Genomic DNA, 24,568 nt, shown 5'->3' on the forward strand with positions numbered 1-24,568 from the left:
AAAGCAGACCAACACTGCTTTATATTTTCATAGTATAAGTTTCAGTTTCGCTCTTTTTGAGACACTGCTTCAACTGAAATTACTCCAATTACTTAAGTTATCCAGATGTTTAGATGTTTTTGTTATCCAGATGCTTAGTCATTTTTAAGACATTTCTTCAGGTAAATGTGTCAAAAAACTTGTAAATATTAAATTAGTTATTTTGGTACTTAATAATCAATGAAAATGAGACCACAAGAAATTTAAAAATTAGCATATTTATATTGGTGCAAATTTAGAATGTTTGTAAATCATTTCAAATGAACTTGCTGACACACTCAAAACAATCCTAAAAACAGTTTCTGCCAAACATTCAGTCATTCTGGCAGGGTGAAAGAATGTGTACTTGAGGTCAGAAACATAAAGTACTTGCATATTATCTCTAAAGCTGTTCATTCTTACTCTTCTTTTTCCTGTGTGAACTGTTATGTCTTGCTCCATAAATGATTAGAAATATTCATTTTTTTGAATGTGTAATTTCTCTCAAGCAGTGGTAATGTAACTTAACATTTACATTTCAGGATTATAAAGCCTGCTATGCCTTAAAGTATCAAGTAATATCCATGCTTTTGATTGTTGTCAGCAGGTCCACATCAGCTCACTATTGATTATCCTATCAGATGATATATGAAGTCATATATATATGTATTGCTTAAAGGGGCTAATAATATTGACCTTAAAATGTTTTTTTTTCTTTTTTTTTTCTTTTGAGAAACATTTAAAAAAGAAAATTAATTTTAAAGGGGGGTTAATCAATCTGACTTCAACTGTACATGGCTAGGCTGCTATAGCCAAACCTTTGATCACTCATGCCAATGATAAACGTTGGTTTCGTTGGTTGAAAATCTTGGGCTGTGGACAATGTGAAACATGTAATATTCTCTGATTAGTCCATCCTCATGTCTTTCCCATATCTACAAGTGTTAAAGTGTAGAGAAGCCCAATACTTGTGCTAGATGGGTGCCAAGAACTACTGAACCATTCTGGGGGACCATGTGCACCCATGTGCATGTTCAAACATTGTATCCTGAAGATGGTGCCGTGTATCAGGATAATAATGCACTAATACACACAGCAAGACTGGTGACAGAATGGTTTGATGAACATGAATGTATGCAAAATGATTAAAGTTATTGCAAGGTTAAGTGATGTTTGTGCTGTCCTAATAATTTCAAGCTCAGACTGTCTTTAAGAAATTGATATGAAGTCATTCTGATACAGAAATTTACTGTTATTAGTTTTTAAAAGGAGTTCTAGTCTGCTCTTTTGTGTTAATGTTTTACATTAATTAAATGGATTATGCTGTGGAATTTCGCCCTCTGGATAAATCAATGGCATCTACTTACATTTTTTGTAATAATTAATTATTTATTAAAGACAGTATAGTCATACAAATATAAGGTTGAGATGGTCAGATGTTTTTAAACCTTTTTTGAAACAGTCTCAAAATAAGGCTGCATTTCATTAAGAAAACATTAAAACATTGTTTCTGGTATGTTTTTAAAATTTATTTATCTAGATACAATTTTGTTAACAAAATAAGAAGATTACGTAAATACGTTTTGTAATATATAGACTATATTAACTTATTATAACACTTAATTTAATCAGCATAGTCTGTCACAATACATTTGCCTGTCCTGAAATGCAAAGTAAGCTGGATTTTTTTTTTTGCCTAGTCTTACTTTTCATTTTTTGATGAGCAAGCTAGATTGAAATACAGAAGTTGTGGTATTGGAATCCAAGGGTGCTCGTGATTATCTGAATCTTGGTGTTTTAAGTTCTTTTGTGAAACTTGGCCGTATTAACTACAGTGACTAAACTGAATGAAACTAGCAGTTCGGTAATTAAAACTATTTTTTCAGCTGAAGAAATTACACAGAGTCAAGTCTTTTCGAAGGAGGTATACATATTTTATTTGACTTGATCTGGATTATTGTAATGCCCTTTATTAGTTACCCATGCCTCCCTTACATGCCACCACATGTTTGTTGACAGGAATACTTATATGAGAACACATTACACTCATACTGGTTTCTCTTCATTGGCTTTCCATTTTAAAATAGAATAGAATAGAATCTCTAAAAAGATTAGCACAAATCAACTCACACTCTTTCAAGAAACATCCTTGCAGGTGTGGCGAGGCAAGTTGGAGCTAAAATCAGCAGAACACTGGCCCTACAGGACAGTATGAGAACCTCATTTCTAATTTCCCACTTCTAACACAATGTTATGTTTTATTTATGTTTTGTAATTGAGTCATTAGATGACAAACACAGAGTAACCATAAAGTTTAATGCCTTGTTCTTTTTTTCTTCACACCCTTGACTGGCAGCACACTCATTCAAAATACATGCCATACATGAACTTACAAACGCAGCTTTATTTAAACAAGGATGGTCAGACAGGCTAGGGTCAACAGGAGCAAACAGTACAAAAAAAAAGGTAACCCAAAGAGAGTAATCCAAAAAAACTGGCAGAGGTTCAATCAATATCCACGAAAAGAAATAAACCAGGAAAATACTAATTGCACAGAAATACAAGACTGAGTGTGAATGTGGTGCTTACACTGTATGGTGTGTGCAGTCGGTGTAAATGTCAATGTCCAGATTGATATCAGCTATAGCAGGTAATTAAAGTCTGATTATGCACAAAGCATGATGGGATGTGTAGTCAGGGAGAATGTCTGGTGTACATACTGTATATGAAGTGCCCTCTAGTGAGTCTGATGGGTACTCCAGCTAAAGATAAAAGAAACTGACAGATAATTTGAACAGATAAAGAAATTGTTTAGCGTTTAAAGAATTACATGTATTATTACCATTTCAGTAGGTTTCATTATCCTCCAATCTGTCATTGGCATTGTGAACAATCTGTTCAAGAGCCTTCAGTATCAGAACATCAACATCATCTTTTGTGTCGATCTCATCATGGTAATTCTTCACTGGGAAGATGTTTGTCATTGGCACACCAGTGTGGGCACTGCACAGCTCCATCTGGACAGAAACAAGAGTGTGACATCAATAAATGCAATCCAAATGTAAATAAAACTGAAACTCATGCATGTCTCTGGATGGCCACATACCTTCTCTTTGATCTTCTTGCTCGAGTAGACCTTCCTTAGATCATTTTTGACCAGTGGACATGCTTCATCCACTTTGGTCATGACAACCACTTGAGCAATGCCTACATCAAATGGAGATCCAATGTAAAGGTTCAATCGTTTTTTTCCTCCACAAAATTGAGCATATTTGTAGTAATGTTTGTTAAAAGGTATATATCAGTGGCGAGGCTACATATAGACCAAGGCTGCACTAGCAAACTAATAGATTTTTGCTACCAAGCCCATGAAAAAAGCATCTATCATAAGCATGACACAATGACAGAGAGCTTTTAACACTGGGCCCTGGAACAGCGCCTTTTCCACTTACATTCTTAAGGCTTGAAGGCAGTGCCGCAAGACCTTGTTCATACGGAAAGCATTTTGGGTCTCAGGGGAAAAACACCCTGCAATTGAGCCACCACTGCAGGGGGACTCATGTATAGAGGGCCGAACGTTGTGCCAATGTGCAGAGCGGTTGGGACTTTAGAAACCCTGAGTACTGATTTAAATGACCACCAATGCATTGTCTTTGCGGACATGAACATGATGGCCCCTTGTGACTGGGAGAAAGTGTTTAAGGGCCAAAGAGCTGGCCAGAACACAGATATCATCTCCAGGCATTAAATGTGCTATAAGAGATGATATCCCTATTATAAGCTTTCAGCAAAGAAAAACCTCCTGCACAGTAAACATGAATAGAACAAAGTCTAATCTTCCAGTTATGGGCTTCTGTCTTATATGTTTCTTAGAGGATGAAAGGAGTGTCACCTCCAGAAAATTTTCTTAGGGGTGGCCAAGTAAGGCCACACCAAATCTTGAGCTGGCACACAAACAAAATAATGAATTGTGCATATATTATGAATTTTTGTTTCTGGTAAATGAAATAATGACGTTTTTAATTCATTTCATTAATTACTCTTCAAATATTGCAATTTATTTCTTAAAATAATTCAACAAGTACACGTACAAACCAAATAAAAAAAATTATAGTTTAAAAACACCTTTTAGGGAAGTTATTTTTCACATACATTTTTGTACAACATACAGTATATGCCATGTCTAAAATAAATGAAGATTAATTAATTAATAAAACAAACAGATGAACAAACTGAACAAAAGACATTACCACACACACACACACACACACACACACACACACACACACACGCACATGCACGCACGCATGCACGCACACACACACACACACACACACCCTAATACTATCATTTATCCATGTTCCTTTTTGAGCCACAATATATTAATAGATATTCTTCTATTGATGTACCTTTTTTCAAAATACACCCACAAAATTGTTGAGATTTTTGGCACTTTTAAGTCAACCAACAAAATAATGGAGTTGCTAAATAAATTAGATTCTGAAAAGCTGATTTTAAAATGCCTCTATTTATTTATTTATTTATTTTGCATTTGTGGTTTTCAATAAGATAAAACACAACTTTTTATTTTTTAAATTAATAATTTCTTAATAAAAAGTGTGCAATTTCAGTAAATCAGCTACATCGGTAACACTGATCAATCCACAATTTTGTGGCTGCACTTTATTTATTGATTTATTTATTGAAACTGTGAATTTACCTAAGTACATTTAAATGATTAATATCAACAACTAAATCATATTGGAGTGGCCACAGGGGTGGCCAGAATTTACACAAGGATGGCCATGGCCACCCCTTGGGGGCACCGCTGGATGGAAGGGCTGTAAATATTTCAGTTTTCAATCTAATGCATTTACATGGTCTGACAGTCCACAGTCTTCACCCACTGTACTCACTATAACTGAGATCTTGTCAAGGACCAAGGATCACTGGCTTATTACCTGCCTGTGTTTTTGTTCTTATAAAGTAGCCTACATGTTCTGCATGACACTAACACCTAAACCTAACTACTAATGTTATAACTATTATTAAGCAGCAAATTAGTTTACTGAGCTAAAAGTAAAAGTTAATGGCTTGTTAATTGTGAGACTTGCGACATAATGGTACCATTTTATTAATTTGATTGTATTTTGACCAATTGGTAATGCTGTTTTTATCAAAGCTTTCTGTTTTTTATCCTGCCATAAAAGATACTTCAGATTTAGTGCAGGCACTGAGGTCCATGCTAATTTACAAGGATCCACTGATTTTAAAATGTCTGAGTTCACTAACATTATAACTGGGCAATAACCATTTTCTGGGTCTCTCTCTCTCTCTCTCTCTCTCTCTCTCTCTCTATGTATGTATAAATATATATATATATATATATATATATATATATATATATATATATATATATATATATATATATATAATCAAGTAATTAAGTAAACATTCATATACATTCAGTGGTCAGCTTTACCCTTATCACTGATTTTCTTGCGGATGATCTTCAACTTTTTAATCAGTCGATCTTCTGTGTACTGAACTATTTTTCCATCTATGATGTAAACCACACAGAAACACTGGTCGGAGAGGCTGGGGTCACTGGTGTAATGTTGATCCTTATAATCGATTGACTGCTCCTCGTTGAACTAAGATAGGAATTTCAGCATAATATTAAGCATCAGACATACTGCATATATGTAAATCTTATTTTAAATGTTATTTTCACAATTAATGTATGTATTTTACTGTACTTTATAGCCGTCTTTCACATGGCCAAACACAGTTTTGATGATATCTTCTGTTTTTGATCCATGAAATTCTTCAGCTTCTAAACCCATGATGTCGAAGAAGACGAAGGGCAAAGATGTTTTCCCATTTTTGATGGTAAGTCTCTTGAGCTAGAAATCAAGACCAGATATTTTGCAAACCATTTTCAAATAAATTCTCAAACAATTAGATTAAAATCCCACTGCATTAAACTTTTTTTAAGTAGTAAATACCTACCTTTTCTGTAAAACTATGATTGTCTCCTCCAGCAGAGTTAACTAGTGCTTTAGAGGAGATCCGTCTTTGAAAGACACTGTTGATGGAGTTTATAAAGCTGGACTTTCCTGCTCCTGATGGTCCAACTACCAGTATCTTGATGTCTTTTACATTTGGATCACTCAGAGTGAAGTTTTCCAGCCATTTTCTCAGGGCTTCTTTTTGTCTGTCAAAAAAACATTGGTTGCATTTGGGTGGATCAGTAATGGTTTGAGCAATTCTATCATGGCATTCCCTACTCAATGCTGTACAAATGGCTTTTTCACTGCCAAGGAAAGCCACTCATGTGCATTTAGCAAGGCTTGAAACAAGTTTTATAACAATAAAAGTGAAGTTGAACTTCTCCTGTGGTCTGCAAAGTGTTTTGGAAGTTCCAAAATCTAACTACATGTTTGTTAAATGTCCATATAATGACAATATAACAATTATGACTGAGTGTGTGAAACAACAGAGCCAAATTACTTCAGAAACTGTCATGCATTTTGACTGTGATGCAAAAACGAAAATACAACCACATAAATATAGTATAGAATACAGTAAAATGTAAAAAAAATAAAAATAAATGTCAACAATATTTTTGGAATTAAAATGATGCTCTATTTGCATTTTTATCTGATCAGCTTAATGTTCTATAAAAATAAGTATGTAAAAGCAGAGTTGTCTGACTATAGAGAACATTTTACAGATAATTTTGCTTACCCCCAGTCAAATGACCTCCATGGTGTCTCCAGTTCTATGGGTAGTAATATATTGTTAAACATAATATATTGCAATACATTTTCAACTTATGCATTCATATGTGTGTGTTTGGTAAAAATTTATATAGGGGAATTTACACTAGGGTGGCACAGTGGCTCAGTGGTAAGCACTGTCGCCTCACAGCTAGAAGGTCGCTGGAATCGAGTCCGGGTTGGGCCAGTTGGCATTTCTGTGTGGAATTTGCATGAATTTGCCCTGTGTTGGCATGGGTTGCCTCTAAATGCTCCGGTTTTACCCAAAGTCCAAAGACATGCAGTGTAGGTGAACTGAGTAAACAAAATTGGCTGTATTGTATGAGTGTGTGTGAATGAGTGTGTATGGGAGTTTTTCCAGTACTGGATTGTGGCTGGAAGGGCATTCCCTGAGTAAAACATATGCTGGATAAGTTGGTGATTCATTCCACTGCGGCGACCTCTGACAAACCAGGGACTAAGCCAAATGAAAATGAATGAACTAACGAATGAATGAATGAGTTCTGAAATATAGTTGTGTGCCAAATAAAGCAATATTAATCAGTATATTCCAATGTTCATTCATTTTCTTTTCGGCCTTGTCCCTTTATTAATCTGGAGTTGCCACAGCAGAATGAACCGCCAACTTATCCAGCACATTTTTATGCAGCGGATGCCCTTCCAACTGCTACCCATCACCGGGAAACATCTACACAAATATTACCTGCTGAACCACTGCGTCACCCCTATATTCCAATATTCTGCAAATGGGTTTTCAATAGTAAAAATTGCTCCCCAAAATAAAATGTTACCACATGGATGTGGTGTATGTATATATATATATATATATATATATATATATATATATATATATATATATATATATATATATATATATATATATATATATATATATATATATATATATATATATATATATGTGTGTGTGTGTGTGTGTGTGTGTGTGTACTGTTCCCAGCATAACAGATTAAATAAACTAATCAATCAATCAATAATTAATTAATTAATTTTAAATACTCTGCTCATTTTAACAGTACTTACAATTGAATCTTATAACCTCTATCTTAGGCTGCTGAGTTAATATAACAGACACCCGAAATGGTTATGCTGCGATGATGCAAAGCAAAGCCATAACAGCATAGTTTTTTTAGGAATATTCATAAGAATTTTCTTTTTAATATTCTATGGACCGGAGTCCTTTAGTCGCCTCACCTAAAGACACTGTTCAGATGTTGTATTTCAAGACAGGTTTTTGTCCTCCAATTGCTTCATTTTTTTTCTTAATAAAGGCTTTGAAATAACTGAAATCAATTAGAGTAGTTATATGGAAATGGTAAACTGATCAAGACGGTCTGCCTAGATCTTTTAAGCTGTGTGTTTATCTGAAATTTATTGAATTCTTTAAAATGCTCATTACTCAATCAGAATTAAGCGCTCAACAGGCAAGCCGTATAAAACATAATAAATTAAAACTGTAGAGAGGTCGGCGCAATGCACTCGTGGTTAGCATGCTGATATGGTGCGATAGCACTTCAGGGCATGCCGAAATCGAATCCCAGCTCAAAGATATTTCCCCTCCCTACCCCCCTTCTCTTTCTCTGCCACTTCCCTTCGTATCTGACTACTGTCCTATCTAATAAAGGCAAAAATGCCAAAATTAAATCTTTAAAAAAATGATGGAGCAGTAATGACCAGTGTATGAAATTACCAATGTCACCCCAATGTATGCGTTATGGGATAATCTAAAATAAAATGTTAATAACAGGGGGAAAATCTCATCAGTAAAAATGCAGCAATGTATTTTTCATATTCATAGAGAAATTTATAAATTTCCTAATTTTAAATTCTCACTGTTCTCCTTAATGCTGGAAATAAGGACACACAAACATATATATTACTCTTACCTGGACTTGATGGTTGTTGTTTTTTTTGTTTCTGTGATTGTGATGATCCCATTTTGTTTTTCGTCCTTGAATCTATCAGCTTGATCCTGGAACACTGTTGCCTTGTATCTCACTTCAAACCTGACCAACCTGCAATAAATATACATGGAATTAGTTTCAGTTTCACTCTTATTGAGAGACTGCCTCAAAACTCTGGAATACCTCTCTCCAATTACTGACAAATAGTTCTTTATGTGGGGAAAAAGTTCTTTAGACGTTTAGCCATTTTCAGAGGTTTCTACAAATGTTCTTAAAAAAATAATAATTGTAAAATGAGTTATTTTGATACTTTTCCATCCCAGGGTTTAATTAATCAATTAAAATGACTCTAACAGAATAGCAAACGTCTAGTTTTAGTAAACCAAATTTAGTATTGGCTCTCAGATTTTAGTGTTTTGAAGATGAAGGATGGACTCAGGGGGTTGAAATGACTTGAGCGTGAGTGATAAATAACATAGATTTTATGCTTTACTACTTTAAGAGTATGTCCTCTGATATGCGCACATATCAGCAATCAAAAGAAACACAATATATCAAACTGTCACTGTTTCAAACAAACATTAAAGGATAATGGACATAATTAAGTTTGGTAAATATGTCAACAAAACCATAAACATTTAAAGAAACACAGGGTAATTAATGACATGTTTAAAACAGTTTCACACACTCAAGCTATTGAGCTAGTGATAGTCTCATCTCAGCCCCCTGTCATCATGTTGGTTTATAATATCAAATGCCCTTTCACCTATTATATAGCAACAAAACATGAGCAGGAATCACACAATATCTGCTTTCTCTGTTCTCTGTTTTACATTTCAGAATTAAACTGTCTACCTTTACTGCACTTATTCCCCTGAACTGCGTGCAGTTGCTGAGTCTCTGAATTTCAGGTGTGGTGCACCTCTATCAAGCCTAAACTTGAACCTTGGAATGCTGAGAAACTCATAAGCTATTAACTGGTCCCTATTAATGTGAGAATTAATGTGAGAACAAGTGTGTACAAGTAAAAACTAAATTAGGAGTGCTATACAGAGAGACAGAAACAAAACAAAAACATTTAAATATGCCATGTGAGAGCATGGCTTTCTCAGAACTACAAGGAAGGGAAAATAGAAAAATAAAAAAGTGGTTATTAACACACACACGCACACACAGAGAGAGAGAGACAAAAGTTTTAATTTATAACATTGTAAAATATACATACAAACATTTTTGTCTTTCGCTTCTATATCACAGACTAAATAGACAGTTACTCTTAAAGTTTAATAATGCCTTGCATTCAAGATGAATTGGATAACAACTTCAATATATGTATGCAGTTCAACAATAAAGATTACCTAATAAAATGGGATCGAATGGTTTTGCCAAATAGGATGTGATCCTGGATTAACATTCCTTGTTGATTATGGATTACCTTTTTAATCAACCAATCACAGCCCTCTGATGTTGTCCGTGTGTGCTGATCACATCCCCATCAGATCGTTTTGAATTTTTTTTTTTTTTTTTTTTGCCTGTAGTCCAAGCTGAAAAAAAGTAAGGTATTCCGTCTACTGTTTAACCTTGTAAAACTTATAAATAACTTTTAAAAATTACATAAAAATGTGTTTCATACCTGACATAATACTACACTGAACAGTATACAACTGGTATGTGCAGTTTAGCTAATGTGCTAGCATTTGTGAACAAAGATGTGTGCATAGTAAACTGTGTTCAGAGAATCCATGCAGGAATACAAAGAAAATTACCTAATTATTCTTAAAATCCTTGACATTTTGAGTGGAGCAAATTGATCTTGAATCATAAAAATCATTTAAATACAGTATAAAATTACTAATGTTGATCCTGGACCATCATCATCATCATCATCATCATCATCATCATCATCATTTCAATACAGTGTAAATTCACTAATGTTGATCCTGGACCATCATCATCATCATCATCATCATCATCATCATCATCATCATCATTTCAATACAGTGTAAATTCACTAATGTTGATCCTGGACCATCATCATCATCATCATCATCATCATCATTGTTTAAATACAGTGTAAGTTCACTAATGTTGATCCTGGACCATCATTATCATCATCATCTTCATCATCATCATCATCATCATCATCATCATCATCATTTAAATACAATGTAAATTCACTAATGTTGATCCTGGACCATCATCATCATCATCATCATTGTTTAAATACAGTGTAAATTCACTAATGTTGATCCTGGACCATCATCATCATCATCATCATCATTTAAATACAGTGTAAATTCACTAATGTTGATCCTGGACCATCATCATCATCATCATCATCATCATTTAAATACAGTGTAAATTCACTAATGTTGATCCTGGACCATCATCATCATCATCATTGTTTAAATACAGTGTAAATTCACTAATGTTGATCCTGGACCATCATCATCATCATCATCATCATCATCATTGTTTAAATACAGTGTAAGTTCACTAATGTTGATCCTGGACCATCATCATCATCATCATCTTCATCATCATCATCATCATCATCATCATCATCATTTAAATACAATGTAAATTCACTAATGTTGATCCTGGACCATCATCATCATCATCATCATTGTTTAAATACAGTGTAAATTCACTAATGTTGATCCTGGACCATCATCATCATCATCATCATCATTTAAATACAGTGTAAATTCACTAATGTTGATCCTGGACCATCATCATCATCATCATCATCATCATCATTTAAATACAGTGTAAATTCACTAATGTTGATCCTGGACCATCATCATCATCATCATCATCATTTAAATACAGTGTAAATTCACTAATGTTGATCCTGGACCATCATCATCATCATCATTGTTTAAATACAGTGTAAATTCACTAATGTTGATCCTGGACCATCATCATCATCATCACCAACATTGTTTAAATACAGTGTAAATTCACTAATGTTGATCCTGGATCATCATCATCATCATCATCATCATTGTTTAAATACAGTGTAAATTCACTAATGTTGATCCTGGACCATCATCATCATCACCAACATTGTTTAAATACAGTGTAAATTCACTAATGTTGATCCTGGACGATCATCATCATCATCATTATCATCTTCATCATCATTTAAATACAGTGTAAATTCACTAATGTTGATACTGGACCATCATTCATCAACATTTGAATACATTGTAAATTCAGTAATGTTGATCCTGGACCATCATCACCATCATCATCATTTAAATACAGTGTAAAGTGAAATCACAAGATTTCTTGATAAATTTAATAAAACACATTGAACTTGCTGAATACTTCTATGTGTTTTATTTTTTTATTTTTATTTTTTTATGCTTGCCTGTTGTCTTAATAAGGAAGCTTGTATTTTGTACCAGGGCATTTATAGTTGTATTGTTTATCTTCAAAAAAAAAAATCTGTCTGCATCAATGCGTTTTTAGTATCAAAAACCCATTCTGGTTCGTTCACGTGTCCTCTATTCTTGCGGTCTTGAGTATTGAAATATCATATATATTGAAAATATATTGAAATTTTTTTAGCTTTGAAACCGTTTGTATGTACACGTGAATGATAAAACACAATACTCTGCTGAGTCATAGACTGTTATCCTTCAAAAAATAATTTAATTCAATTAGTTACACATGTGTTACTTAAGTTTCAGTATATTTTTCATTATCCAGCAACCTATCATCTGCACTCTGAACAATCTGTTCAAGAGCCTTCAGTATCAGAACATCAACATCATTTTCTGTGTCGATCTCCTCATGGTAGTTCTTCACTGGGAAGATGTTTGTCATCGGCACACCCAGTTTATTACTGCACTGCACAATCTGGACAGAAACAGGATGCAAAACCAATAAATCAAATAATATGTAAAAGAAAAAAGCAGTATATAAAAGCAGCAGTCATACATGTTGGATGGCCACATACTTTCTCCTTGATCCTCCTGCTCGTGTAGACCATCTTCAGATCATTTCCGACCAGTGGACATGCTTCATCCACCTTGGTCATAACAACCACTTGGGGAATGCCTATAACAAATACAGATTCAATGTAGAGGTTAAAGAAAAAAATCCCCTAACAACCAAAGCAAATTTGTGGTAATTTTTGTAAAAGGGTATAGTCAGTGGCTAAAAAAACTTTCATTAAAGGGTCACGAAACACCAAAACAAATTTTTTGAGCTGTTGACAGTCGTATATGTGTCCCACACTGCTAAAAACACTATTAGGACACCTATATTTCACTAAAAAGTGTAAATTGGTTATTTTTGCGTTTTTTCAAGCAAATTCGTACTTCCGATTTGAAACGAATTTTTGAAGCTGCGTCACGGTCATGACATAATAGCGTGTATTCCAGCGTGCAGACTGGACGTCTGTGCCAGAGTGTGTCTTATTACGTCTTACAGTGTGTTGCATTAATGCATGAGTAAAGCTTGGTTCAAACCAATCAGCGCCTTCTATTTTGCAACTTCATTAATATTCATTACTGTATCCAGTGTTTAGACGACAGAGACGCTACGTTGTCAGGGCCGGCACTTCCATAGAGGCGACCTAGGCGGCCGCCTAGGGTGGCAGAATAGATAGAGCGGCGTCCCCGAAACTATCCTCGCCACCCGTGGCCACAATTATATCCGCGTCTAGGGTGGCAGAATATAGAGAGCGGCGTCCCCGAAATACCCTCGCCAACCGCGCCTCAGTTAAATCCGAAACTAGCGCGGCAGAATAGAGAGGGTGGCGTCCCCTAAACTACCCTCGCCACCCGCGCCTCATTTATAGCCGCGTCTAGGGTGGCAGAATAGAAAAAATACCCCCTGGTTTCACTTTAGGTTTGAGGGCGGCGTGACCGTCCTTTACCTAGAGCGGCAGGTCAGCTTGCTCCGGCCCTGCACGTTGTGTTGGCAAAACAAGCGTGAAGTGTTGCTTTTATAGTTTTGTTTTCAAAGTTTTGTTTTCATTTTCTCTCTGTGAGAGCTCAGACTCACGTGTGGATTACAGTGTACGTGACGTGCCACAACAATAACTTACGTGTCTAAGGAGGATTATTGTTTACCTGAGAGCTGTTCTCATCTGCAAACGCTGAGATCCAGATTCGCTTGTAGTCTTCTCTTAATAAAAACGCGGCTCTAGTTGCTGTGGATTGTCCTGTCTCTACAGATTTGGTGCGCGACCAGTGCTCTTTGTTTATTCAGTTTGTTTGTATCGAACAAACTATTGCACTGAGTGTAAACATTTTAGCACCACAACCAAACTATAACCTCGTGTAGGGTTTTTACCGCATTTTGTGACCGGAATAACACACGCGGCTTTCTGACGCTACCTGCCGAGTGCATCTTAGTTTGCGGGACATGCAGAGGTTTTTTTTTTTTCTCATTCGCCGTGCGGTATCAAACATTGCATGAAAAATACACGTTTAGAGCAGTTCCTCAAATCAAATATCTCGTTTGTCGCGACGGGCACGAATGAATTCCCTGAATGAAAGAGCCAAACTGCAGTTAAAGTCCACCATTTAATAATTTGGCAAATAATTCGACTACAAATGTCCATGTAAACACAGTCACTTTGTCCCCTGTTGGGTGTGTGTTTTGACTCTGAAATTCAAAGCGCCCAAATAGACACTCCCACACCATGCCTCTTTTCTTCCTCCGACACTCCTCCCTAAAACAGAGCTGGACACGCCCACTTTTCTGACTTTTTCCAAAGTAGAGGTGTGAAAACACCCTGCTGAAACGAGGGGGTTTCATGGCCCTTTAAAGTTGCCCTATTGAACAAATCTCATTTGTGTTCTAAGGCCATTTTGAAAAACTTTTTTGATCCACTTCAAATGTTGACTACTGTACTGTATATCAATAGCAACGTTCCTGTATATAAGGACCAAAGTGGCACTGGCAAAGTCAGACTAATGCCTCATAGACAAAAAAAAAATCTATATATTCGTGGTGATTTAATTTTGAGTAACCATTGAGTAATGGCGAGTGACAATTTCAATGGCCACGTGTACACTACAGCTAAATTTGGTCGTCAGTTCACCGTTTATCCCTTAATTACGTTCTGTACACATGATGTTCACCAAATGTGCTGGTCCTAACCTGATCCTTACCAGCACATGGCCAGTACCAGTTAGGACCAGCACATGACCAGACGCCATGCTTGCTTTCACTCTTAATCCTGCTGTTTCATCAGCTTTAGGACACTGCAATTTTTTGTCAGAAGAAGAATAGTTGGACTGGCGTGTTGTGGGACATGTTTATCATGCATTTTGTGTTTTGCACACTATTTCAAAAACAACCAACATTTCTAGCCTTGCTGCCGATACTGTATATACCCAAGCCACAGATTATCTGAGGCTTCATTTGCTTAAAACACAAGCTAATAAACTATATGCTGGCTATCATCATGAACATTCAGGGGGGAGTTTACCCTTATCACTGATTCTCTTGCGGATGATCTTCAGCTTGTCAATAAGTCGATCCTCTACAAGTTGGAATGTAACTGCGTCTATGACATAAACCAGGCAGAAAGACTGATCGGAGAGGTTGGGGTTCGTGGTGAATTCTAGATCCTGAAAAGTGAGTGGCTGCTCCTCGTTGAGCTAAGGTTAGAAATTTAGCAAAATATGTTAACACCATACATTCACACATACAAATATTAAGTTTAATGCACAATTAATGTAGTGATTTGTTAGTTTATTTTTTTTTACTTTATAGCCATCCTGCACATGGCCAAACACAGCACTGATGATGTCCTCTGTTTGTGTCCCAACCAATGCTGCAGGTTCTAAACCCATGATGTCGAAGAAGACGAAGGGCAAAGGTTTTCTCCCACTTCTGATGGTAAAACCTTCGAGCTACAATTATACAAGAACAAATATATTTGCAAACAAATTTTATAATTAATCATATTATTAGCTAAAATACTTATGTTTTTTTGGAGACAGGCTTGAAGCCAGGGGGTTCAAAAGACCCACCCCTCACTGGCAAGTGTCCAGAATTTGTCCCATAAATGAACTCATTTGTCTTATTTTGACTGCTATGGCACCATAATTGCGAAAATAATCCATTAAAAAAGGCTTTAACTCATTTGTGCCCAAATTTTGCATGTAGCTTTGTTAATGGTGTCCTATATGAAAATGTTTTGCATTTATTTTCTCCAGGTTATTTATTTATTTTTTCAAGAAAAAAAATACTTAGCAACTATAGTTGCCGGTGGGCAAAAATGTTGTCAGAACCCTTCAATGTAAAATTTGAATAGGAGGAGAACATTTGACATTCTAACTGAAAACAACCTGCTTTCAACAGATCAATTTATATTCCAAATTTATATTCATAAACACAATTATTAAGTTTAAAATAACAATAAAAAAACATTTGATGTGAACCCCTAAAAATGAATTTCAATTGATATGAAAACACAAAGAACTAATCTATTTGTCTTAAAAAGATGAAACACACTGTTTTCCCTACAGACTACTGTGTCAAAAAGATCAATAAAAAGTTTATATTTTTTATGGATGCACTGCTATGGATTTTTGGGCTGATATCAATAAACGATAACTCTTTAGATTTGGAGGCTGATAACCGATATATAGTCAGATAAATATAAATATTTCAAAATGTTATAATTTTATACAGTGAACAGCTGATTTTATTTTAAAACTTTATAAAAGTTTGAACTGATCTTAGAATAGCCTTCTCAAAGCAAAAAAAAAAAAAATGCAATAAATTAAAAATTGCATGGTGACTATATACCAATAATAACAATTTTATATTAATCATCATGCCAAAAATAAATTAGCAACTTGACTGTTGCATAAAAATAACAGGTTAAATAACAAAACAGGATTTAATTAACAAGCAAGTTCATTCATTCATTTTCTTTTCGGCTTAGTCCCTTTATTACTACGGGGTCACCACAGCGGAATGAACCGCCGACTTATCCAGCACGTTTTTACACAGTGTATGCCCTTCCAGCCGCAAGGGAGAGAGCCCTGATAGCATAAGATCCTCGAGCCCGAGGCTCTCTCCGGTTTGCAAGGCGAGAGGGGAGTTTGAGCTCAGGTAGATCTCGAGAATTCCCCTGGTTTAGTAGCTAATGAACAGGTAGTGATTGCTCTTAAGAGATAACTACCTACTAGGAGCATGTCTATGGTGCCGATTTGGATTAGTCAATAAGGTTAAGTTGCATATTTTTGGATGTTGGAAGAAAACCAGGGAACATGGGGGAACCCACGTGAGCACAGGGAGAAAATGCAAACTCCTCACAAAAAACTCAGATGGCTTGGTAAGGACTAGTACTAGTGATGTTCTTGCTGTGAGGCAACAGCGCTAACCACTGGGCCACCGTGCCACCCATCTAGGAAAGGAGGAGGAGTAGGGATGGAAAGGGGGATTCTTCAAAACGAAGATGGCTGTTATATGGGACTTGGGGTATTTATAGGCATAGGAATCGTCTGATTGGTGAATCATAAATTGAATAATGTGGGACCAGCCGCAAGCAATCATAAACGTGATCCACTCAAAATTAGTTTATTAATAAACTTCACTTATAAAATATCACTTAAAATGTCACTAAAGTGCAGTATTTAAATCTCATAATTAAATTGAAAATGAGTTGATTAACTGCAAAAAGGTCAACTTTTTGAGAAAAAAGGACTACCCTTTTCACCAGGTTGGCTACGGGCATGGGAAAAATTTAACAAATACCTACTTTTTGTGTAAAACTATGACTGTCTCCTTCAGCTGAGTTAACTAGTGCTCTTGTGGAGATCCGTCCTTGAAAGGCACTTTCGATGGAGTTAATGAAGCTGGACTTTCCTGCTCCAACTTGTCCAGCCACTAGGATCTTGATCTCCTTAACGTTTGGATCACTCGGAGAGAAGTTTTCCAGCTTTTTTTTCAGGGCTTCTTTTTGTCTGTCAAAACACAAGTTTATACTCTAGATCTTTAGAGAATACAAACACAATGAATTAGCTGACTGTTTTGAAGAACATTTTACTGTACTAAATTTTTGACAATCAAATCAAAAATATATAGGTTTATTCTTAGAGGGAGAACGATAAAACTAAACACCTCATGAGATTTTACACACTCCCTATATTTATACATATTTTTATGTGGTAACACTCCAAGTGATGTCCACAAGACCGTCTTGAAACCGTTATAATCATGTATGTCAAGAATATGAAGGAGAAATGATTATGACAACTGTCCTTGGCTCAGTAGTGTCATTTTAAATGAAAGGTGACATTGTTTGAGTTATAATAATAATAATAATTCGTTACATTTATATAGCGCTTTTCTGGGCACTCAAAGCGCTTTACACAATGGGGGGGGGAATCTCCTCATCCACCACCAGTGTGCAGCATCCACCTGGATGACGCGACGGCAGCCATTTTGCGCCAGACCGCACACCACACACCAGCTGATTGGTGGAGAGGAGACAGAGTGATGATATGCCAATCATGATATGGGGAGGGTTAGGAGGCCATGATGGACAGAGGCCAGTGGGCAGATTTGGCCAGGATGCCGGGGTTAAACCCCTACTCTTTTTCGAAGGACATCCTGGGATTTTTAACGACCACAGAGAGTCAGGACCTAGGTTTAACGTCTCATCCGAAAGACGGCGCTCACTGAGCAGTATAGAGTCCCCGTGACTATAGAGTCACCCGTCAGTATAGAGCCCCCTGCTGGCCTCACTAACACCACTTCCGGCAGCAACCTAGCTTTCCCAAGTGGTCTCCCATCCAGGTACTGACCGGGCGCAGCCCTGCTTAGCTTCAGTGGGCGACCATGTGAGAGTTGCAGAGAGCTAGCTGCCGGCATCTCTTTGGTTATGTCTTTCTTGACAACTTGACATAACCAAATACAACAAAACATGTCTCTGTCATTCATGACATCTTGACATCACCAAGATAACATAATTTGTCATAAATGTAATTGTCTATGATGCTATTATAATTCAGTACACTAACATTTACTAGTTGTTTGCATGTTGTATGCAGTCTGTTTGAATAATATATATTTTTTTTGGCTTAAAATTATTCAAATTAGTATAGAAATTACATTTTAAAACTTTACAAAATAAATGTAATATGTATATATATATATATATATATATATATATATATATATATATATATATATATATATATATATATATATATATATATATATATATATTTTTTTTTTTTTTTTTTGCACCAAACTTTTTACCATGAGGTTTTAGAAAGTGCTAATTTAATTCCAGAATTAAACTGCTAATTAACACATTGCATATTACATTAAATACATTGTAATTTCACATATTACATTTTATTTTTGATTTTGCTGCTCATAGGGTTCCACAATATAGATTAGAGGACTAATGACAGTATGTGCTGTCCACTAGATGTCCTTAGTAACACTGTAACACTGTTTTGAGCAGTGTTTGCCAATTATTTTCTTAACGTTTACCCCCACCCCAACCATAAACCCAACCATCACAGTAATGAAAAAACAGTAGTTGTACAGAGTATTATTTATTCTATCTATTAACTTACTCAATAAATTGTATTTTTAACTCGATTTTGTGAACACACACACATTCTCACACATACACACACAAAAGGACAGACCAACTTGTGAACAGACTTGATGAAATTGTCATGCACACATCAAGAGTGATTAAAAAAATAAATATGACATAGTAATAAAATAGCAAAGTGTATATGAAGGATGTAAACAAAAACAATGGTCCCAACGTATTTCCTGTTTCACATCTTTTATTTTTATTACTTTGAAGAATCCAAAAAGAGTCACATATTGATGAATAATGTTATGATAGCTGTTTTAACATTAAGTTATGATTCAATTGTCTGTTGTTACAGTTATGAAATGGTTTGATAACAAACAGTAAATGTTCATGGACCAATAACATGACCACATTGAAATGGCTAAATAGGTAAATATAGCTTACCTCCAGTCAAATTTCCTCCATGGTTTATTCAGTTCTATAAGAGAAACAATGTACATACATAAATTATTAAAAATATACATTTGTATGTATTTGCAAAATGATATATGTGGTCACACATTAGTCTGGGGACCAATTCGCAATATTAACTATTAAAAACAATTTTGCGCCAAACATCAATTTTGCCTTTAAGGAATGAAAGAATCTGAAATATTGAGAAAATGCATTAATCAATACTAATAAACAGCCTAGTTATGTCATATTCTGTGTGTATATACACAGTGGCCAGCATAACAGATTTCTCAGAGAGAAAAAAAAAATGATATTGGATACTATTTAATTAAATATATGTGCAGATCTGGTTTATTGGTTTTACATTAGTCTGTATACCAAAAGCTAAACTGGAATTTTTGTTACAAAATAATTTAAGATCAGGGTGCAAAAATGAGAAAAACCCAGATTAATGTGTTAGGAGAAATCTTTAATAAACTTGTAAATAAAATTAATAAGATCTTGTGAAATATTAAATTTAAGTGTAATATTTTTTCAACACCACAGTTAAATTGAAGTATTATTTTTTAATTATCCTGCAGATGTCAAGTGATCACACTCTTGTGTTAATGAATGAATAACTGTTTACTAAAAGAGTTTTGTAAAAAAAATGCATCTGAAATGGATCAAATAATTCTACACATTTATTCATTTATGGTTGGTATTGAATACACTGTAGAACAATATTTGTTTTTTTTTATACAGGACCCTCTCACCTGGATTTGGTGGTGGTGGTTGTTGTGGTTGTGATTTTGATGATCCCATTTTGTTTTTCCCCTCTTGAATCTATCAGCTTGATCCCACACAGTTGGCTTGAATCACTGCAAGCAAATGTAACAAGGTGTACACTAGAAGCAGGTTATATACAGTATATGTTTGGTTGGTTTTACTTTCACTTAACGAGAGGCCCCTCCAAACACACACACCCACACACACGCGCACACACACACACACGCACACGCACACACACACACACACACACACACACACACACACACACACACACACACACACACACACACACACACACACACACACACACACACACACACACAAATTGATGACTTGTTTGGGGGGGGGGGGGGGGGGTTACTTTAAATAGAAACTGAACGTATTTTAACAGCTGTCTTTACGTTGCAATCATGCCCCTCCATTCATGGAAGTAAATGTACTCACAACAGTTTACTATATCTGTTATGTTATGTTAGAAAAAGAGAAAAAGTGTACTTAGTGTGATGCACATATGCAAAGATGATGGTTCTGTATATTAATGCCAACTTTTTTATTGTGGATGTAAATATTAAAAAAAAAAAAAGATTTTTTGCTTAAAGTATTCCCCAATATTTATTAAAAGTGTTACAATAGCTTCTTAAATAAACCCCTCTCCAACACCAACTAGCAAAAATAAATAACATTTATAATTTTTTTAGCACCAACTCATTGACCATCACAATTGCAAGTTTGCTAAATTTGGAAGAATAGTCCTAGGTTCAGATAATCATTTCATGGCATTCAAGCCATTATAAGGAACTAACTGTAAATTATGAAGATAACAATTCATTCATTTGTTTTCTTTTCAGCTTAGTCCCTTTATTAATCTGGGGCGGCCACAGCAGAATGAACCACCAACTTATCAAGCATATGTTTTAGGTAGCAGATGCCCTTCCAGCCACAACTCATCACTGGGAAACACCCATACACACTCATTACAAACGAGAAACCTGAAAGAGACTCACGCCAACACAGGGAGAACATGCAAACTCCGCACAGAAATGCCAACTGACCCAGCTGAGGCTCGAACCAGCAACCTTCTTGCTGTGAGGTGATCACACTGTGCTGCCGTGGCACCCTGGAGATGACTAAATAATGATATTTTAGACACAAGTAGCACATTTATTTGATTATTTATTTGACACATTTTTAGGGATTATTATTCACACTGAACTGAGCTGAACAACTTAAACCCTGAAAACTGAACCACACTGTTTCAATTTACTATGATCTTCTATGTGAAGCTGCTTTGACACAATTTACATTGTAAAAGCGCTATACAAATAAAATTTTATTGAATGGAATTTAAAATGGTTATTGCTGATCAAACTGATTTGTGTTGTGCTTCCAGGTTATTTGAATAATTTTGCAACCCAGACCCAGTCTGGCAAGCAATGTTCTATCAACATAAATTGACCACGACATCAATTGTTTCAGTTTCTTTGTTTTGTCCTTCTCTGTCTCAATGTTGATTGATTTTAAATAATAACACTCATTCATTCGGCGATGCAGTGGCGCAGTAGGTAGTGCTGTCACCTCACAGCAAGAAAATCGCTGGTTCGAGCCTCGGCTGGGAGGAGTTTGCATGTTCTCCCTGCATTCACGTGTGTTTCCTCCGATTGCTCCGTTTCTCCCTCAGTCCAAAGACATGCGGTACAGGTGAATGGGGTAAGCTGAAATTGTCCATAGTGTACAAGTGTGAATGAGTGTGTGTGGGTGTTTCCCAGAGATGGGTTGCAACTGGAAGGGCATCTGCTGAGTAAAAATGTGCTGAATAAGTTGGTGGTTCATTCCGCTGTGGCGACCCTGGATTAATAAAGGGACTAAAAAAGTAATGAATGAATGACTCATTCGTTCATTCATTTTTCTTCAGCTTAGTCTCTTTATTCGTCAGGGGTCACCACAGCAGAATGAACCGCCAACTTATCAAGCAATGATAAGTTTTAAACAGCAGACGCCCTTCCTGCTGCAACCCAGTACTGGGAAACATCCATAAACACTCATTCACACTCGTACACTATGGACAATTTAGTTTATTCAATTCACCTAGAGCAATGGTGCTCAACCCTGTTCCTGGAGATCGACCTTCCCGCAAAGTTCAGCTCCAACCCTGATCAAACACACCTGAACCAATTAATTAGGACCTGAACAGCACTTGATAATAACAGGCAGGTGTATTTGATATGGGTTGCAACTGAAATCTGCAGGGAGGTCGATCTCTAGGAACAGGGTTGTTCACACCTGACCTTGAGCATATGTCTTTGGACTTGTGTGGGAAACCAAAGCACCCAGAGGAAACCCAACACGGGGAGAACATGGAAACTGCGACAGTGCAAATCACTGAGCCACCGTGTCAGTCCCATAATAGCACTCATTTCCAGGAAATAGAAAGTGAAAGAAACATTACTTGCTTCCAAAGCACCTTCAAACAGAAAACATCACTGGCAATCATTAATTCTGCCAGGCAACACAAAATGTGTTCTTTGCACAGGGTGTGTTTAATTAGATATATTAACAAGAAAGACATTCAGAACAATGGGTATTGGAAGCAATGGTTAGCAATGGATAAGTGAAGTTTACTTATAACCTAATTTCGAGAGGAGCATGTGCTTATGATTGATAGCAGCTGGTCCTCATCAGCTAACACATGATTTACCAATCAGACGATTCCTAAATCACTATAAATAAGCAAAGTATCTTACCTTAGCCATCTTCGTCTTGAAGAATCCCCCCTTTCCTTGTCCGTGCAGCACGGAGGTTCAATAGTTAGCTTCATTGCCTCACAGCATGAATATCACTGATTCAGATCCTACCTGGCCAAGTCGGCATTTCTGTGTGGAGTTTGAATGTTCTCCCCGTGTTTGTGTGGGTTTTCTCAGGCTTTCCGGTTTCTTCCCACAGACATAAAATATGTTAAACAAGTTAATTGACAAAACTAAATTGACATCATAGACAAGCGTTGAATTCAGCATACGCTCTCTATAGCTATTTATAATCTATATTGACCATTATCAAGCAGGGGAGTTCTCGAGACCTACCTGAACTAAGACTCCCCTCCTGCCCTGCAATGGGGGAGCCCCGAGCTCGAGGATCTCACAAGCTCAGGCCTCTCTCCCGGGACAGCATGCCAAACACACTTTATAATCAATCATCAGCTAAGGGCGAACTCTTGAAATATGAGCAATGGTTTGACTCTGGGAAAGGCATTATTATGGATGATATACCACAGAATTATGTTGTTGTTGCATAAAAAAGTCACTTAGAAGAATATTAATGGTGTATACCTTATTAATGCTGGTTCTGTCCTTCATGCTCTCCCTGTCCAATGCTGAGCGGATAGGGAAAGTTTGCCCAAAACAGAATCATTATACCCCTCAACTCAAATACAATTGTGTTCTCTTATATAATGACAATAGTGGTCCTGATAGAAATGCAAGTGATGAAAATGTTCATTAAAAACAGAATGAGACTAAATGTACTTTTGAGGTAAAATGTATTTTTTGAGGTTAAGGCTAAATTATTTTTTGGTCAAGTATTCTCCAATGATGGGCAGCACGGTGGCGCAGTGGGTAGCACAATTGCCTCAAAGAAAGAAGGTCACAGGTTCGAGCCTCAACTGGATCAGTTGGCATTTTTGCGTAGAGTTTGCATGTTCCCCTCGTGTTGGGTGCTCAGGTTTCCCCCACAAGTCCAAAGACATGCTGTACTGGTAAATTGGGTAGGCTAAATTGTCCATGGTATATGTGTGTGAATGAGTGTGTATGGATGTTTCCCAGTGATGGGTTGCAGCTGGAAGGGCATTCTATAAAACATGTGCTGAATAAGTTGGTAGTTCATTCCACTGTGGCAACCCCAGATTAATAAAGAAAATAAGCCAAAAATAAAATGAATATTAAATAATATAATATAATAATAAAAATTAAAATAATCATTTTTTCTAATATTTTAATCCATTAATTATTTGTTAATTTGTAAAGAAATTTCTGTATTGCTGTTCATCCTGTGTGTTTTAATGTGTAGGGGAGGCACCCAACTAACGC

The 24,568-nt window shown here is 36.1% G+C and overlaps 2 protein-coding genes across 3 annotated transcripts; both read right to left on the reverse strand.

Moving 5' to 3' along the window:
• Positions 1–2,402: 2,402 nt before the first annotated feature.
• On the reverse strand, positions 2,403–9,834 carry ifi44a3 (interferon induced protein 44a3). Of its 2 annotated transcripts, XM_005170873.6 has the most exons (8): positions 8,705–9,834; positions 6,769–6,802; positions 6,031–6,235; positions 5,778–5,924; positions 5,501–5,672; positions 3,125–3,225; positions 2,861–3,035; positions 2,403–2,780 (listed from the first exon to the last, which is right to left on the reverse strand). In XM_005170873.6, exons 1-7 carry the CDS (start codon positions 8,754–8,756, stop codon positions 2,865–2,867), a joined length of 882 nt encoding a protein of 293 aa, XP_005170930.2. In that variant the 5' UTR covers positions 8,757–9,834; the 3' UTR covers positions 2,403–2,780; positions 2,861–2,864. The 2 variants fall into 2 exon arrangements, with proteins under 2 accessions (XP_005170930.2, XP_001346001.2); XM_001345965.8 differs by having other exon boundaries at positions 2,403–3,035.
• Positions 9,835–10,225: 391 nt separating this feature from the next.
• Positions 10,226–20,749, reverse strand: LOC137487232 (interferon-induced protein 44-like). Its single transcript, XM_021475937.3, has 7 exons — positions 20,474–20,749; positions 19,710–19,743; positions 17,463–17,667; positions 15,457–15,603; positions 15,177–15,348; positions 12,690–12,790; positions 10,226–12,589 (listed from the first exon to the last, which is right to left on the reverse strand). Exons 1-7 carry the CDS (start codon positions 20,520–20,522, stop codon positions 12,410–12,412), a joined length of 888 nt encoding a protein of 295 aa, XP_021331612.1. The 5' UTR covers positions 20,523–20,749; the 3' UTR covers positions 10,226–12,409.
• Positions 20,750–24,568: the final 3,819 nt, after the last annotated feature.

This window comes from Danio rerio, chromosome 1 (genome assembly GCF_049306965.1).
Source record: "Danio rerio strain Tuebingen ecotype United States chromosome 1, GRCz12tu, whole genome shotgun sequence".
Classification (NCBI taxonomy): Eukaryota; Metazoa; Chordata; class Actinopteri; order Cypriniformes; family Danionidae; genus Danio; species Danio rerio.